Genomic DNA, 16,866 nt, shown 5'->3' with positions numbered 1-16,866 from the left:
AATTTGTGATATTATTCTAAATATTCACATAATATTAAAAAGATTTAACATTAATACAGTATTAAGTAATAAAGAAACAATATTTGTTTACACAATCTAACAACTCTCGCTGAATATTCCCAGTAAAAATTTAATAATTGCATCGAGTATCATTTAAAATAGTGAAAAATAACGTAAGATTAAACGTGCAGAGTGCGGAAAGAAAAGTGTATACCGTCCTACCGGAAGCTGCAACGAGATGCATTGACAGTGAAGCCACAAGAACGAAAATCCGTCAAGATGCAATCACTCGTCCTTCCCTTTTTGCTGCTATCTTTAACGGTAAGGCATAAGCGCAACGCAACTAATATATATTGACGTGTGATTTACCGCACCATTAAGGCGGCCGTCCGGCTGCAGCTTCAATGTCAAACTCGTATATCAAACGTGGGCGAAATTGTTCGTAAATATGTTCCGGCATGTGTCACATCGCGTCGCCAGTCCTGATCCCTGAGGCCGATCGCATAATTTCTTCTTAGAAACGGAAATATAATGGATGAAAATCTGTACACACAACAAAAGTCAAGACTTCTGTTGGTATGCGAAATATGATGAAATTCTAATAGATGAGATTCGCATACAAGTGAAAAGATAAAAAATATGAAAAAGTTTACTCATTATTATGTTACCGAGACTTTAACAAATTTTATTCTTACATATGTTTCTGATACTAAATATTTATTTATAATGGTGTTTTATAAACCGTAATACAATTGGAAAGGAGGTGATTCTTTATGTAGAAGTATAACCGAAAATAAATTTTTTTTGCATGATGCTTTGTTTTTGAGCAATATTTTCAACAATTAGTAGAATAATAAAATTTGAGCTTGAATATCCTGTTTTATTGTGTCTCGATTATCAAGTATGATTACCCAATTCAAACACGAGATGAGATAGTATCTTGCAGCGAGATCCGTTGAAATACACGTACTCGCCGAATATTTAAAGTCGATTTTCCCGAAAATAAAGCATCATATGAAAAAATTTTATTCTGCATTTTTTACTTACTTGTAATTGACTCACTTTTACATGAGAAATCATTCCCAATTATAATATATCATTTATGGAACGAATCTATAAATATAAAAGCACATACCTATAAATATAAAAGGATTTGTTTTCAAATTTCTTTTATTAATAGTCAGTTTTGACATTTATTAAAATATTTTATTAGAAACAATATGCAATATTTATTATCTATAAAAATTCACATAGTTGAGTTTACAGAAAAAAGCCTTTTTTCCAAATTATTTTGTATATTTATTAATTTCTGAGACAAATTAAATAAAAAAAACTGTTTCAATATCTGTTCTTCTTTAATTCACGATGCTTTTTCAGTCGATGATGAGAGACTTCCGTCAGCAATGGCTCGGGTCTCTACGAGGTAATAAAAAAAGTGGTACACGGCAACAGATCTTCGTCTCACGATGATAAGAATTTCTTATAAAAGAGCGTAGCTTTATCTACATATGCAATGAAAATTCTCCTAAAATACATGCGTATATTTTAGGCGAAGGTTAATGCACCGGTACATAGTTAATGTCATTGGATATGCTAATTAGAATATAAATTTCGGAGATTAGAATATAAATTTACAAAGCTGACTTATATATAATATAAAACAAGTAAAATTGAATATTAAATGAAACATAAAATAAGAACAAACTTTTAGATTATACGATTAGAATTCTAATAATAATATTGTATAAAATACTACATAAACTACAAATTTCAAAAAATTTTCAAATTATCTCCTCTTTTACTTTTAATTCAATGCAAATATTCTTTAACTGTTTTATAATTTATATTTTATATACAGAACTTTATAATTCATATTTTCTGCAGAATTATAACAAGTATTTTAAAAAATGTGCAATAAGAAAAAATTTTTATTATTGCATATTGTTTTTTTATAAATTTTTAGTTGTCAGATTCAAATTAAAACTAGTTGTGCTACATGTTAATTAACTATAGTTGCGTCAATAAAAAATACATTCAAGCGTGAAGCAACTTTATGAGAAAGAAAAAAGTATTATTTCGTTTTGCAAAAAGACGGAAGTATCGCAAGATGTTAATTGGAACAAACGATCAACCTTGTACACTAACGTCATCATAATATCATTCCAACCGGATCAACCGGCTTATGCATAAAACGATCTTCTATTAATATAATTGAAGCGCTACTGGCGCCTAATTATAGACAATTTAGGACTGTGCGAGGATGGTTTTTTTTTTTTTTTTTTTTTTTGCGTAAATGATTGGCGACACGCGGAGATGTGTTAACTGAATTTCCAGATGATACAATATTCGCATAATCGGATTTCGATATTCGTAAATTATGCTTGAGTAACTAGTACGAGTAAATATTGACTAGGAAGTCTCGCTTAACGCATGTTTAACGCATTCCTGCGGCTAAGTGTTGCCGACAATGCATATTTTTAGAATGGCAGAATAATATAATCAGAGGAGAATGTGCAACTTCCTGCCACATGATCCGAAATTGAATAGCGAATCTCAGTTACTGCAAATTCTTTTTTTGAACGGCCATAAATTTTGTAACTTCTATAAATACTCTTCTCTCAAAAGCAATGATTAATGTTTTTATTCTTTACGCAAAAACTCTTGTCTCTTTTCACATATATGTATTAAAAAATTCTTTTAAGTTGTAAGCTCCTTCTCTTTTTAATGTGAAAAGTTTTATGTTAAATGTTAAAGAATAATAATAATTTTTTATTTTCCAACTTTGACATTAATTTTTGACATCAATAGTTTCTTTGTGTCGCTGTTCTAAACGACTGCAAAATAAAAATAGAAAATGAATGCCTAAAAATATCAAAATAAAAAGTAAGTGAGATTTATAGGGTGTAGCAGAAATTCTTATGAAAAACTATTTTATTTTTTATGTCCAGTCGTATTGCAGTTTTTATTTACTTGGACGTATTTGACATGTTTATGTGGCTGCTATTCATCTTCATTATTGTGGGAGCACCGCGACGCCAAAGGTTTACACTGATCCCAACTTGTAACGTGTTTGTTCCTAAATCGCGACGACTTTATCTATTCGTTTTGTTTAATGGCTCATAAGATTTCTCGGATCTAGAGTGGAACCGAATTTACTTGACTGGTACCAAGAAAGCAAACATTCGGTCGACGAATCTCTTGGTTATCGTCTTTATGTGTTGTGTATGTTCTTGTTATAAGATTTTATATTAGACATAAATGTTTGTAATTTATAATCTTCATTAATTGTATGGGAAGAAACTAAATAGAAAGCTCCATTATTCAAAGCATTTTGTTGAAATCTTGATGACATTCGCGAAAGAATATGTAGCGAAAGTACAATGCGAAAATAACAGAGAATTATTTATTTTGATTTGAAATGGTATAACGGCATTAAATATATTACACAAAAGATTTGTATTATATATGTCTCAAAAATAGTTACTAAAATAATAATGTTGAGATTAAAATGTGATATCTAAATTTAACTGTAAGGTTTATATTGTAATACATTGTGTTTTACTTAAATACCGAAGTATCATAATTTTTTCATTTGTTTTATTATTACATCAGCAATCTGTACAAACTAACAAATAGAGGAATATAAAAAAGCATTTTGTTAAAAGAATTTTGATGTTTGATCGAATGGCAAGCCTATAAAAAGATTGTCGACGTGCATCGCGCAGCAAGTTTGTCATTATGAGTCGCATTTAGGGCGATGAGGATTTTAACGGCTTGAGTGGCCACGAAAATAACACACCGAAAATAAGCGCTAAGCAGAGATTCGATGCTAGGTATCATCGCGAGACGATCGACTCGACGCCGATCTGGATTATTGTAAAAAGAAAGACGCGCCGCGACGAAATCTCAGATTTATTCAACTTCACTTTCGCCAGTGATATTACGCATAATGCAGTTAAAGAAACCTGGGCCTTAGAAATAGTGATGCACTTTGATACAAGGATTTCGGAATATCGTCTTCTAAGAATTTTTTGTCTCATTTAAAATATTTCCAAAATTATTATATGTTATTTGATTTTTTTTTTCGTCTCATCTCGTTTTGTCTCGAAAAAATCGGATAAATCCATGCTAGTTACAATTAAAGTACTCTGCCTCATTATATACATAAATGTTTCAAATAAATGAAACAAGATAAGTAATCGATAATCTCAAACGACTCGAAATAAAATTCAAGAACGTTGAGAAGCGAGAATATCGGCCCATCGAGATGAGAAAATTTATTGATCATTTGTTTTTGTCTAAATCTCGGTATTGTTTTCTTGTCTTGTCTTATTTTAATGTATCACAACTTAGAAATCTGACAAAATGCAGATGATCTTCTAATTCATATTTCTATACAAAAAGGACGATTTTAAATATTTAAAAATTTAGCTAGGTACAGATCTGAAAATAATTTTTTGAGCCATCAAAATAATTATGTAGAACGTTTAAACTGATTGCTAGGAGCGTAAGTCGAATGGAACAGTAACAGAAACGTAAATAAAATTTCTAGGAAGCGAAAATTGAAACAACGAAACGTAAAAGAAGCATAAACGCTTATCAGGGACATTATTCATCATGCTTAAAATTTCTATGTAATTATTTTGATAATTCAACAAAATTATTTTCAGATCTAACAATATTTAAGTATGTCAATAAAGTTGTTCTTGTATATATTCACCAGTGTGAATACAAGTATACATTATTTTTATATTTTGATAAATAATGAAAAACATAGAATTATATTAATTGAGTTTTTATTTACACTGAAAAAAATTTCTGATTGAAAATGGACGAATCAGAATTTTCTGGTTAATTTTATTGGAATTCTAATTGAGATAATTGGAATTCTGATTGAACAATATTTCTGGTAAAATATATTTACTAGAATTCTTATTTTTATTAGAACAATTATATTAATCAGAATCCTAGAATTCTAGTCGATTTAATCAGAAAATTCTGATTCATTTTTTTTCCACCAGAATTACTATTTAATTTAACCAGACTCTTTTTCTCAGTGTACTGTCTCAATTAATAAAACGTTGAGTTGATCAAACACGAGAATTATATAACACGAGACGGTTAATTAGGTGGCTGGGACGACGTGTGCGCGACGTAATTTTGCTATGTAATTTCGCGACGTAATTTCGAAGAACCGGAGAAATTATTTAGTTCACAAAGAAAATGGTTCTCTCTTAATCGTGCGTTCATGCGTTACTAAGTGATATGCAAAGTGTACACACGCTCATATTTTATCGCTACATAAACACGTAATGTGGCCGAGGTGCTACACGAGGAGCTATACATATGTAGGCTCGACAGAATTATGGTCTGTTTGTTATTATTTATGATGTATGGTATGTTTCAATAATTTGTGATATTACATAAGTTGTTAGTTAAAATTGTTTTATTTAAATGCAATACTTTTGCGCAATCATCTTTGTTATATTAAATGGATATTTTTATAATCAGCGAAAACGTTCGAAAATAATAATTAATCTTAGTTTAATAAATTTTTAATTATAGATTGCATTTATTTGCTTAACTTAAAAAATTGGATTTAATTAGATCTAATAATGTTAAAATTAAATCTAATATTGCTAAATAATATTGCTAAATATTGCACATTTGGATTATTTGTGAAATGATTATAAGATTTCTCCTTTAGAAATGATTATATTCAAAAGTTTAATGTACTTTTGCTAAAGGAATATTGTTTCAAAAAAGAACAAAATTAAAAATTATCAATAACACTTATAATTAGATTATATTTTGTTTATAATAATTGTAAAAATAAAAACTTAATATATTGATGGTAAAAAGAGCTATTAAAATCTCTCCTCTTGATTTAAAAAATTATTTTATCTTTGTATTTTTTATGTACAGTCGTATTCAAATTTGAAATTAATAGGATATTTATATTTCATTTTTTTATATTGTTCTTTTAGTGGGGAATAAATCGTCTGCTGTTACATTCTGAACATTGAACTTTCTACGCCACTGTGCATTCATTGTTCGTCGCCGATTTATAAATTCACTCATGCGATATTCATACAATTAACATCGTGCGATCTCGCGTATACAAACGACAAGCAAGTTGACATTCATCCCGAGTTAATCCAATTGGAGAGAGGAGTGTCAGTTTGGGCGCGGCTTGATGTGCAGTTCACCGATTAAACCTGGTTGAAAATGAACGGTCAGCCTCAATCGAGCACTGTCACTCTTTCAGAATGATCCCCGACGTGTAAAATGACAAATTATGTTGTATTTCATGTATCAAAGAGATACTATATCAGAGATATAGAATGTTAAAGAAACTCGAGTGAATTAAACTGATTTTCTTAAGAATTTTGATTAATTACTTTTAATTTATTAATAAAATAAAATTTATTTATCCTGGCTTGTAGTCCTTTTTTAATTATTTTGTTTTGAAACTTATTAATTTGTACAAAAGATTGAAATAGATCGTAACTTGATTAAAGTACGTTGACTGTAAGACCGTAAGTGTTATCATCTTAGGAATTATATAAGAGAATATATGAAGACTTCAATTTAATCTAATCAAAATAAAAATTGTGCAGTAAATTTATTAAACATTTTATTTATTAAATATTATATTATTTAATTTATTAAATATTTTGTCAAAATGCTTATATTTAATTCTCATTTTAAAAAGTATTATTTTTTAATTTAAGAAATTCTGATTAACTTATCGCAATCTCACTGAGAGGAAGGATTTTGTTAATTTAATAAATCACTAGTACCTTTAACCGGTGATCGATAAATATGTAATAATAAATTTTGTTGTTATGATTGCTGCTAGTCTGTTGTACCAATCAATTATTAGTAACAGAAGCAAATTATATAGAGTCTAATCTATCTTTTGGATAAACTTTAGGCTCGTTTACATAGAATTCGTAGATGATCGTAGAACCTTAAGTCGTAGGAAACCGATTAAGCGCAATCAAATATAAGAAGAATATTTGACTAGAATTGGTCAATTTTTTACGATTTGAGACCTTGCAATCGTCTACGACTTTTATATACATATATGAGCCTCTTATTTGCTCGAGCGATAATAGTGATACTATTGATTATCTGTTACATTGACGAATTAATTTGCAATCGTAACAAATTGATCGTTTTTTTAAAGATATCACATTTGCTTTCCTTTGATTTGTTCCTATAACAAAATCATTTCTCTCAGTGCTATTTGACGCGCGTTTTTATGTATATTTATTAAACTTTTATTAAAATACGAAGAAAATTCGGGAAATGTAGATAATATTTTCAAAAAATTAATGAGGTTACTTAGTGATAGCAAAGTAGTGCGGGAGTGATTCGTAGGAGCAAGAGAAATAATTTATTGCTGCAGATATCAGTAAACGGATGGAAGAAGCTCACAGCATAGATTAAACTAGACTTCTTTTTCTTTTTCTCTCATATACATGTGCCGTAACTGGGCCACGTGGCACGTACAGCGAGATAATATTTTGATCGCGATTCATGTCGAATCGTGCATCTTACATCTTCAAGCTACCGTTTGATCATTTAATTAACCTTGATCTTACGTAGAGATCTGGCGAGGAAGCAGAAATACTATTATCTCAATATAGTAAATTTTGTTTAAGCTATTTTGGTGTTTTTATGTAAAATGTTCTAGAAAAATATGTATTATCATGTGAATATTATAATTTATATCAAATTAATCACAGAATGTAATCTACTTTCTTTTAGTTTAATTTTTCTGTATCATTCTGAATGTGACGTATTAGTATTCTTAATTTTCTGTATATGTATGTTATATTTTTCGTGTAAAAATATATTTATATGAGAATCATGCGTCTACACCGTGTTCTTACGTATTTATGCTAATTTCCAGTACCAACGATTCATGCTCGATGTTTATTTCTGTGCATCAGCAAAACAGTAAGTGTGATAACTGTGCAAATGTAAAATGCTCGTCCAGAGAACGAAAAGAGTGACTCGAAATTATAGCTATCATGGCATAAATTTAGATGACAATTTGCCACCATTTTGTTTGCACTCTATATCACCTCGTTTAGCCAAAGTCGCGATAATAATTCCATTGAAAGTAAAAAGAAACATAACCCCGCATTGTAAATTGAAATATAAGAGATAAGAATTTTGTTGTCTAAAAAATATATCTTGTAAGTTCTCTTTTTACGTATCATTTGCAAAGTTTTTGCATACCTTGCAACTTTCGACAGCATATTGCAACTGACGCGCCCGGAAATTGAGAATTTTTATTATGCATACAAGCGTAAATTGTCCACCTGCATCAGCCAAAGCGGATGTGTCGCTTCCTATTAATTCATTTTATGATCAGTATCAGTAATTTTTATTCTGATTCCATTCTGATACCTAGGAAAATAGAAATACACGTGGAAATCATTTATCATCTACAATCTGTTTAACGGACCGCTCGGATCATTGATCTAAAACACTGAAACTTGAATGAAGTCGCATGATTTATCATCTCTCGTATAAATTTCTTGACTAGAATAGCAGATGTTATACTGTTTTAGTGTGGTGGCGTAAGATTTGGCAACGGTCATCTGATAGATGGAATTTTCACGGAACCGACTTTGGAACCGGGTTATAATTTGGTGGCAGTGGTCCCACGTGGCGCCTTGGCACTGAACGTGACCGAACTCCGTCGCACACAAAATTATCTTGGTAAGAGAAATGAGAATTTATGACTATTGATGAAGATAAATTAAGATAGCTGAACTATTTCTGAACTTTTATTACTAGTTAAACCTTGCACAGTACAAGTGCAAGTTAAGCGCGTAAGATTCGCATTTATGTAAATAGGAGTATAAGTATACAGTAATGTATGTATTTGTGTTTTGTGGAGTTTAGCATTATATTTTTTAATGATTATGGTTATTTAATGTATTCTAATACTTCTATTTTTTAAAGCCGTAACATTGTAAAAGGTATAAAATTTTTATTATACAAAAAATATACAACGGAAGCTGACAATAATTACTTTATTACAAAATATAAATATAATTGATGTCGATGCATATATGCAACTTTGTGTATTTTGCAATGTAAATTGAACATTACATGATCAGGACATGACTAACGATTCTTTTTACTGGCGTTTAGATACTATCAATGCTAACATTAATTGCACGATTGGCGCCAGGAATAATTCAGCGGTATTACTTTGGATTTCGTGGAAATCGCAAGCAACCGGTTGCAAGGAATGCATTTCCACCTACCATGATTTCTCACTGTTTATGCACAGTTTACGGTAACTCGTTATACAGCGTGGTCATTAAATAGCGACCGTACCTGACGATTAAGATCATCGTCATCTCGCAAATTATTACATTGCAAAAATTAAATTACGGCAGGCATTGCCGTAATTTAATTTTTGCGAGATAAAAAATGACATGATTTAAGAGAATAAAAATGTTATTTATTTCAATAAAACTATGATATTATTTTATTAAGGCTTGTATAACATTTATATCAAATGACAAGTTAAAAAAAAAATCAAAAAGATTTAAGATTTATTGCAACAATTTCAATTATTAAAACAGCGACGTCCGTTTAATTATCTGAGTACAGTTATGTGCATCACAGTTTTTTTTAATTTATTAAGGTCCGGTTTTTCATTATCTGATTAACATGTGGTTAAGCTTAACCTGATGTTTCGCTCAATGAGCTTTATTCATGACATCATCATAGATGAAATTTATTGGATAAAACATCAGGTTAAATCTAACTACAAGTTAATCAGATAATGAAAAACGGGTCTAAGATAGTAATTTTTTATTATAAAACAAAATATTAAAAATTTTATAATTAATAGTTATGATTTATGACTTTATGAAAATCAATTGATTTTTTTTCTTTGGAGAATACCGCGTCCTTTAAAGATTATTGCATTAAAGAATGTCTTATGTAATTTGTATTGCTGTACAATTTAACAAGCGTTATTTTGAATTTGCATTATATATATATATATATATATATATATATATAAAATTTATTACATAAAACTTATATTGTTAATTTTTGGAGATTGCTTTTAAAAAACATTAAATTATGATATTGAAAACTGCAAAATATTTGCAATGGCACATAATTATTAGGTGTTGGAATTAATTCGTAGCGTTTTTAATGAAAGAATGTTATTTATTTCACATGAGCATTAAAAAATACATTAATGAAAGTACTTCCCATCACTTGTAAAACGCTACGAATTAATTCCAACACCTAATAATTGTAAGCTATTCTATTTATTAACTAATTTAGAAGATATATTTTAGCAGATAGATATATTTTTAAATCAAAAGATTTAAAAAATTATAATTATTAAATAAAACTGATAGTAAATAATATTAAATTAGAAATAAAAAATAAAAACCATTAAAAGATTAATAGTAACAATAGAAACAAAAAAATATAATTGAATATATAATAAAATTTTCAAAATGTTTACAATATCAAATAATTTTAAAACAATATTTAAAGTAATGTTTAGAATGTAACGTTATTTTTAATAAATTTAGTGGTGATATACTATTTGAAATTTGATTAGAAATTGAATTTCAATTATATGTAAAGGTAATCATCATTGTGTCGCCTGCGATGCCTTTCGAATTCATTCATCGCTCGCCAGAAGCGATGTAATGATTACCTTTCACAGGATGCGAATAACAGATCGTAATCAGTGTACCTATGCAACGATGGCGTCATCGATAAGCAAATGAGTCGCTAGCAGTGTGATTAGTTGCGATCATTAACAATACTGTCGGAATTTTCATTATCGCCGACATGATCATGCCTCCCATTATCCTCACTTAATCTGTGAAGATGAATGGTTCGAAAAAAATCAATAAGAACTTACTTCTCATGAAATGAAATCCATCTAATCTTTAAGAAAATATAAAAATAATTCAGAGAATATAAAAACATACATAAACATAAAATTATAAAGGTCAGTTAGTATACATATATACATATAAAATAACAGTTTTTAAGAAAACAAGTTTTTTCTTTCTCTTGAAAAAAAATGCATCTATAATGCTTTATATATATATATATATATATATATATATATATATACATATATATATATATATATATATACACACACGTATATTATTATATCATATGAGACATTTTAAAGCATTATAGATGCGTTTTTTTCAGGAGAAAGAAAAAATTTATTTTCTTAAAAACTGTTATTTTATACTTATATATGTATATTAATTGACCTTTACAATTTTATGTTTATGTATATTTTTATATTCTCTGAATTCTTAAAGATTAGATAGATTTCATTTCATGAGAAGTAAGTTTTTATTGATTTTTTTCGAACCATTCATTTTCACAGATTAAGTGAGAATAATGGAAGGCACGATCATGTCGATAATGAAAGTTACATTTTTTTTCAGGAGAAAGAAAAAACTTATTTTCTTAAAAACTGTTACTTTAAAAATTCTCTACAAAAAATGATCATAATAACGAAAGATGAGCAATCAATCTTTGTAAAAATGTATAATTAAGTAATTTTAATTTTTAAAAATATTGTGTTAACATTTCAAAACGTTGCAAATCGAAGTAAAAATACAAATTGCACAATAGACAATTACAATTTTTTAAGTTACACTACCTATTCATTTTTTTCTTTATTTATACTAGCACTTTTCGCATCAAATATTAGTATGTGACAGAACAGCACTTACAACCTTGATACAATAAGAATGCATTTTCACATTTTGGTTCTTACAATGTTTTAGCAGGCACGTCTCATATATTATATATTATTATATGTATATAATGTTTCTAATAAATTAGAATTTTTATAAGGGAATGATAGCAATTAAGGGAATATTAAGGGAATATTTATAAGGGAATTGCATTTAAATTAATTTAGAAAGCAATAATAATTAAAATGGACACACTCTTTCAAACTTTAAAATACAAACAAAAATAAAATAGAGCTAATGAGAGCCAGCGCGTCTAAAACGATGTAAGTTATTAGTTAGAATAATTTAAAAATTAGAAGGTAAATTCCTCACCACTGCAGAATGCATTTCTGTCAGCTTTAATGCATTTGTTTCTTGCGAAATATGTAACGTAATGTAATCTAATCTTTCGCAAGGCTGTAAATGGAACGAGGATCGCCCACTAAATTAGATGCACCGGCCCGTGCCATGTGGATTACATAAATCGCGCGCAACTGTAAACTAGCTCATAAACGACTGCTATTGTGCGCCCATGTCTCGTTTAAACGATCATAATTGCCAGCTTTAGCGTGATCCGTGTCAATCGACGTGTCGAAGAGCATCGTCGCTTTATGTATAATAATAAGTAGTTCACTCGCAAATAAATGCGATCATCATAATTTTCTTTTATTTTTAATTAGACCAATATATTTCTGATATACATAGATATATTTGTAATAAATATATATAGTTTAAATATATATAGTGTGTGACTACAATATATTCTCGCTAGATACATACTTACTTTACAAAGATAATTAGTAACGGTGACTATTTTTTTAAACAAATTTAAATAATAATTTTACTATAATTGTAAGAAATATATAATAGAATATAATAATAAATTTGCAGCAATTAGATTGCAAAATGGCAGTTATTTATTAAACGGGAACAATTTTATCAATTGGTCTGGCGAATACAAAGGAGCCGGAACTACATTCGTTTACCGTCGTCAAAGTCCTCAGAATTTGGAAAGCTTTTCTGCCGCAGGTCCATTACAGGAACCCATAGATATTATGGTAAAGTAATATGATAAATGTTAATCTAAATAATATAATTTTAATTGTGTTGTTTATACAAAGGAAACCAACATTTATTACAAATTGTAATTTCACAATATATTATAATAAACATATACACAAATATATATAATTAATTGCAAATGCATATTTTTATATATGTATATGACAATTATTTGCATACAATGAAGTTTATAAAAGTGCTTATACAACAAAAATACCCAACTATTATGTACTATGTTCCATATCTTATGAAATATTTTGTATCCTTCAACCAAATTATGGGTATTGTTATAACGCAACAGTAACAATGGGGGCTTAGAATAGCAATTGTTGCATGCTAGCAATCGTGGGCGTTAATGAGTTCAACCGAGTTCCATTTAACCCTTTCACTGCTGATTTCCCGCTACAATTGTCATAAGTAGTATAAGTTTTATGTTTAATGATGTTAAATTGCGTACTCTTTCACTTTCAATTATAATATTAAAATTCAATAATTACAGCATTTAATAATTAAAGCATTTAATAATAATTTAATAATTAAGAAATTATTTTAAAATAGATTTTAATTAAAAATAATTAAGATTTATGTAGAATAATATAATCTAATTTTTATTGTTTCATAGGTTTTATACCAGGAACCAAATCCTGGTATTGTTTACCGATATCGGATTCCTGGAAATACAAATTTGCCGAGAAGCAACCATTTTCCGCATATCGCAGGTATTATTTCATTATAGCAGCATATATTCGAAAAATTATAATAATTTAAAATATCAAGTTTGCTGATTTTTAAATATTTCTTGTAGCAGATGAAGAATTATTGTTTACTATTTTATTTATATAATTTTTAGACTCACTTTACTTAAAAAGACAATTTGATAAATAGATAAAAATTGATAAAGTTACTTATTTAAAATGATAAATATTGCATTTTATTAAATATATATAACAAATTATTAAAAATTAAAAATTGTTTGATTATAGTTTCCAATAAAGGCGTTGAGCATAGTTTACAAAATAGAAGGTAGGAAATTTTTTTGATAAATTAACATATATTTAATTTATCTGAAAATAAAATGGAAGAAAAGGTTATTATGGCAGTTACATTTTACATTTTAAAATAACTTTGTTAATAATCAATATTTAAGTATAAAATTTGACAATTATATTTAAAATGTTATTGAATCGATTCTGGATTCAAAATTATGAAATATTTATTACTTAGGACACTATTAATAAAAATGTGACAACATTGCATAATGACTCGAAGAAAAATACGGGTGATAATGTGACCTTCCATAAAAATGGCCTTCAAAATTAGTTTTGTTTAGAAAATTTATTTGCTTACAAAATTAATAAAACAGTAAAACATTTTAAAATGTATACAAATAAATGTATATACATTCACACAACTGCATATAGCTGCTCAGTATCAAAAAGAGTATACATAATATAAAATATAGATTAACAATCGAACTACAATCGATTATCAAATAATTATTTTAAAAACCTCAAAAAAAGGTGAGTAATCAATATCCATAAAGGGCCACATTAGCAAAATGGTATACTATTGTTTAAATTTTGCATAATCCAAAATATATAAATAAAATGTTAAGTAGCAAACAATACACTTAAAAATACATATATTCATGTAATAATATGCTCAAGTTTAAGAAAAATGAGGAAGTAGATGTAATTAAATGTTAAAATATATCTCAGAAACGTTTCGAAATACTTGAAAGTAAAAATGTGTTATAATAAGTGCTGACTATTGATTATTGATATATTAGTGTCATAGTGTAACGGCGAGCTACTGAACAAATAATTCCATAAGTAATCCCTAGATTACTGGTAATCTACATTACTCTAGTAATCGCTAGAATTCGCTACTTAATTGCGGAGATATTAAAAGGGACCATAATATCTATACTAGCCATAATACCACTTTCTTCTCTATATATTGTTGGATAGTTTGTATCGAATATAACACATGTACCAAATGATCTACTTAGAAAACAGCAAATATTGAGTAAAAAAAATAATTCCAAAAGGATAATGACAAAGTTTGTAAACCAATTGTAAAAGTACATATTTTTTAATATAATTAATATTTATAATATGTTAAAGTGTAACACGAATTTCGTTTATTTATCTTAGAATTTATGTTTTAAAACACATTATTTTCATATTATTTGTTTTTATTATTTATTTTTACTTACCCATACTTACTTAAATTATGCTATTTTAACAACTAATTGTGAATATCAACTTAATACAAAGTCTTTAAATAACATAATCATATTATGTTAAATTAACACTCGAGCATGTTAAAAAGTTCAATACAAACGATTAATAAAAATTTAAGCCGACCGTTTTCAATACAAATACACAATGATTTTTTTTTACCGTGCAGGTATAATCTATCTTTTGATGATAAGCACTATGTTTACAATTTCATATCTGTAGCAGTTAAATAATCACAAAAAATCTGATTTTAGATTCGAGAATGGATCAGCGATAAGTAATGTAACATCGCCATCGTATTCACCACGACGTTATAGGAAAAGAAAATTTATCTGGAAAGCAATTGGTCACGGGGAATGTAGCAAATCATGTGGTGGAGGTAAATGAGAATTAACTGATAATTAATTTGTTTCATAATAAATCCTCCACTATTGTGGAGATCTGCGAGTACAAAGAGTTTCTGTATGTTACATAAGGTGTACAGGTACTCAAACACGTGTGTATCAAAGAGCATACGCAGCAGCCAGTACCGGAAAAGAGATGCCATGGGATAGAAAAGTTACACGAAATTCATCTCAGATGTAATACCATACCATGTCCTCCCAGGTAAACTTGATTTTAATTTTTATTCCGTACGAAAGAATAATTCTCATATCAAATGTATAGTTACCTACGTTTATATTACATGTATATTAAAATGTTATTGCTATTAATAAATAAATAAACATGTTTTCTAATGTTGCACAAATCTGATTATTTTAAAATATTTTTATATTTTTTTCTATATCTTTTAAAAATAGAAACATTAAAAACTGTATTTTCAAAGGTGGCGAGGCGGACCATGGAGTGACTGTTCTACTTCTTGCGGTACTGGGGTTCGTACACGGGAACTCGAGTGTGTACAGGAAGTAAAAACGGCGTTAACGATGAGAATTGCTGATGGTGCCTGCACAGAACCGAGAAATCTTCCGATAAGTGAAGTGTGCGAAATGCCATCGTGCGAGGAGATTAGGCAAATATCGACGCAGACGTCTCCTCAATCATTGACTCCACGATGGACCGTGGGTGTTTGGTCTCAGGTAATTTTGTTCACGCAGACACAGATACTTAAAATTAATCAATTTAATTGATTTGTTATATAAAAGAGGTAAAGAAATAAAACGATGTGAAATTTGATATTTAGTAAATTTCATTAACAGAGCGATATTATGTTGAATAAAACAGCCTACTCCTAATTGTCATAAATTTTGACCGAAAATGTTTCAAATGGTATCAATTGAATGTCTTTAAATGGATTTCCGCTGATAAAAAATAGGTTCTAAAAAAAATTTTTTTAATTCTTCTGTTAGCAATTATTAATGTATAAATATTTCAATGACTGCAATTTTTAATAATTATTTAAACGATTGTAATTTTTTATTTTATTTGTTATAAAGTGTTCCGTGTCCTGTGGCTTAGGAAAAAGAACGAGGGTTGTAACTTGTGCTACTGAAGATACTCCATGTGATCTCTCAGAAAAACCTGAAGCAAATGAAACGTGCGACTCAGGATCATGTCCGGTGAAATTAACGCCATTAAACGTTGTTTCTGCGAAGCTTCAGAGCCCGCAGTGGTTATTCACTGAGTGGTCTGAACAGGTGAACCTCTCTTTACCACTTGCACTCAATAAAAAAAATCATTCTAATAAAAAACAATCATATAATTAATTTTTATTTTTGATAATAATAATTTATTAATGAAGGAGGGCACTGACAAAAAATATAATAATTATAATTTTCAAGTTATTA

At 28.4% G+C, this 16,866-nt stretch overlaps 1 protein-coding gene across 3 annotated transcripts in view; it reads left to right on the top strand.

Annotated features, from left to right (window-relative positions):
* Positions 1 to 16,866, top strand: part of LOC105152463 (thrombospondin type-1 domain-containing protein 4) — a 56,573-nt gene that overhangs the window by 37,661 nt on the left and 2,046 nt on the right. For 2 of the 3 annotated variants that reach the window (XM_011066787.2, XM_011066788.2), the window contains exons 3-10: positions 8,589 to 8,739; positions 12,666 to 12,832; positions 13,459 to 13,555; positions 13,820 to 13,859; positions 15,334 to 15,458; positions 15,556 to 15,685; positions 15,906 to 16,158; positions 16,516 to 16,716. In XM_011066787.2, coding sequence (XP_011065089.1) covers positions 8,589 to 8,739; positions 12,666 to 12,832; positions 13,459 to 13,555; positions 13,820 to 13,859; positions 15,334 to 15,458; positions 15,556 to 15,685; positions 15,906 to 16,158; positions 16,516 to 16,716 — 1,164 coding nt within the window. Of the gene's footprint in view, positions 1 to 191; positions 322 to 8,588; positions 8,740 to 12,665; positions 12,833 to 13,458; positions 13,556 to 13,819; positions 13,860 to 15,333; positions 15,459 to 15,555; positions 15,686 to 15,905; positions 16,159 to 16,515; positions 16,717 to 16,866 lie in introns of all 3 variants that reach the window. The other variant, XM_011066789.2, reaches the window with a different exon arrangement.

This window comes from Acromyrmex echinatior, chromosome 4 (genome assembly GCF_024713525.1).
Source record: "Acromyrmex echinatior isolate Ae372 chromosome 4, ASM2471352v2, whole genome shotgun sequence".
NCBI lineage: Eukaryota > Metazoa > Arthropoda > Insecta > Hymenoptera > Formicidae > Acromyrmex > Acromyrmex echinatior.
The sequence above is the reverse complement of the archived record's forward strand: the minus strand, read 5'-3'. Positions and strand labels throughout refer to the sequence as shown.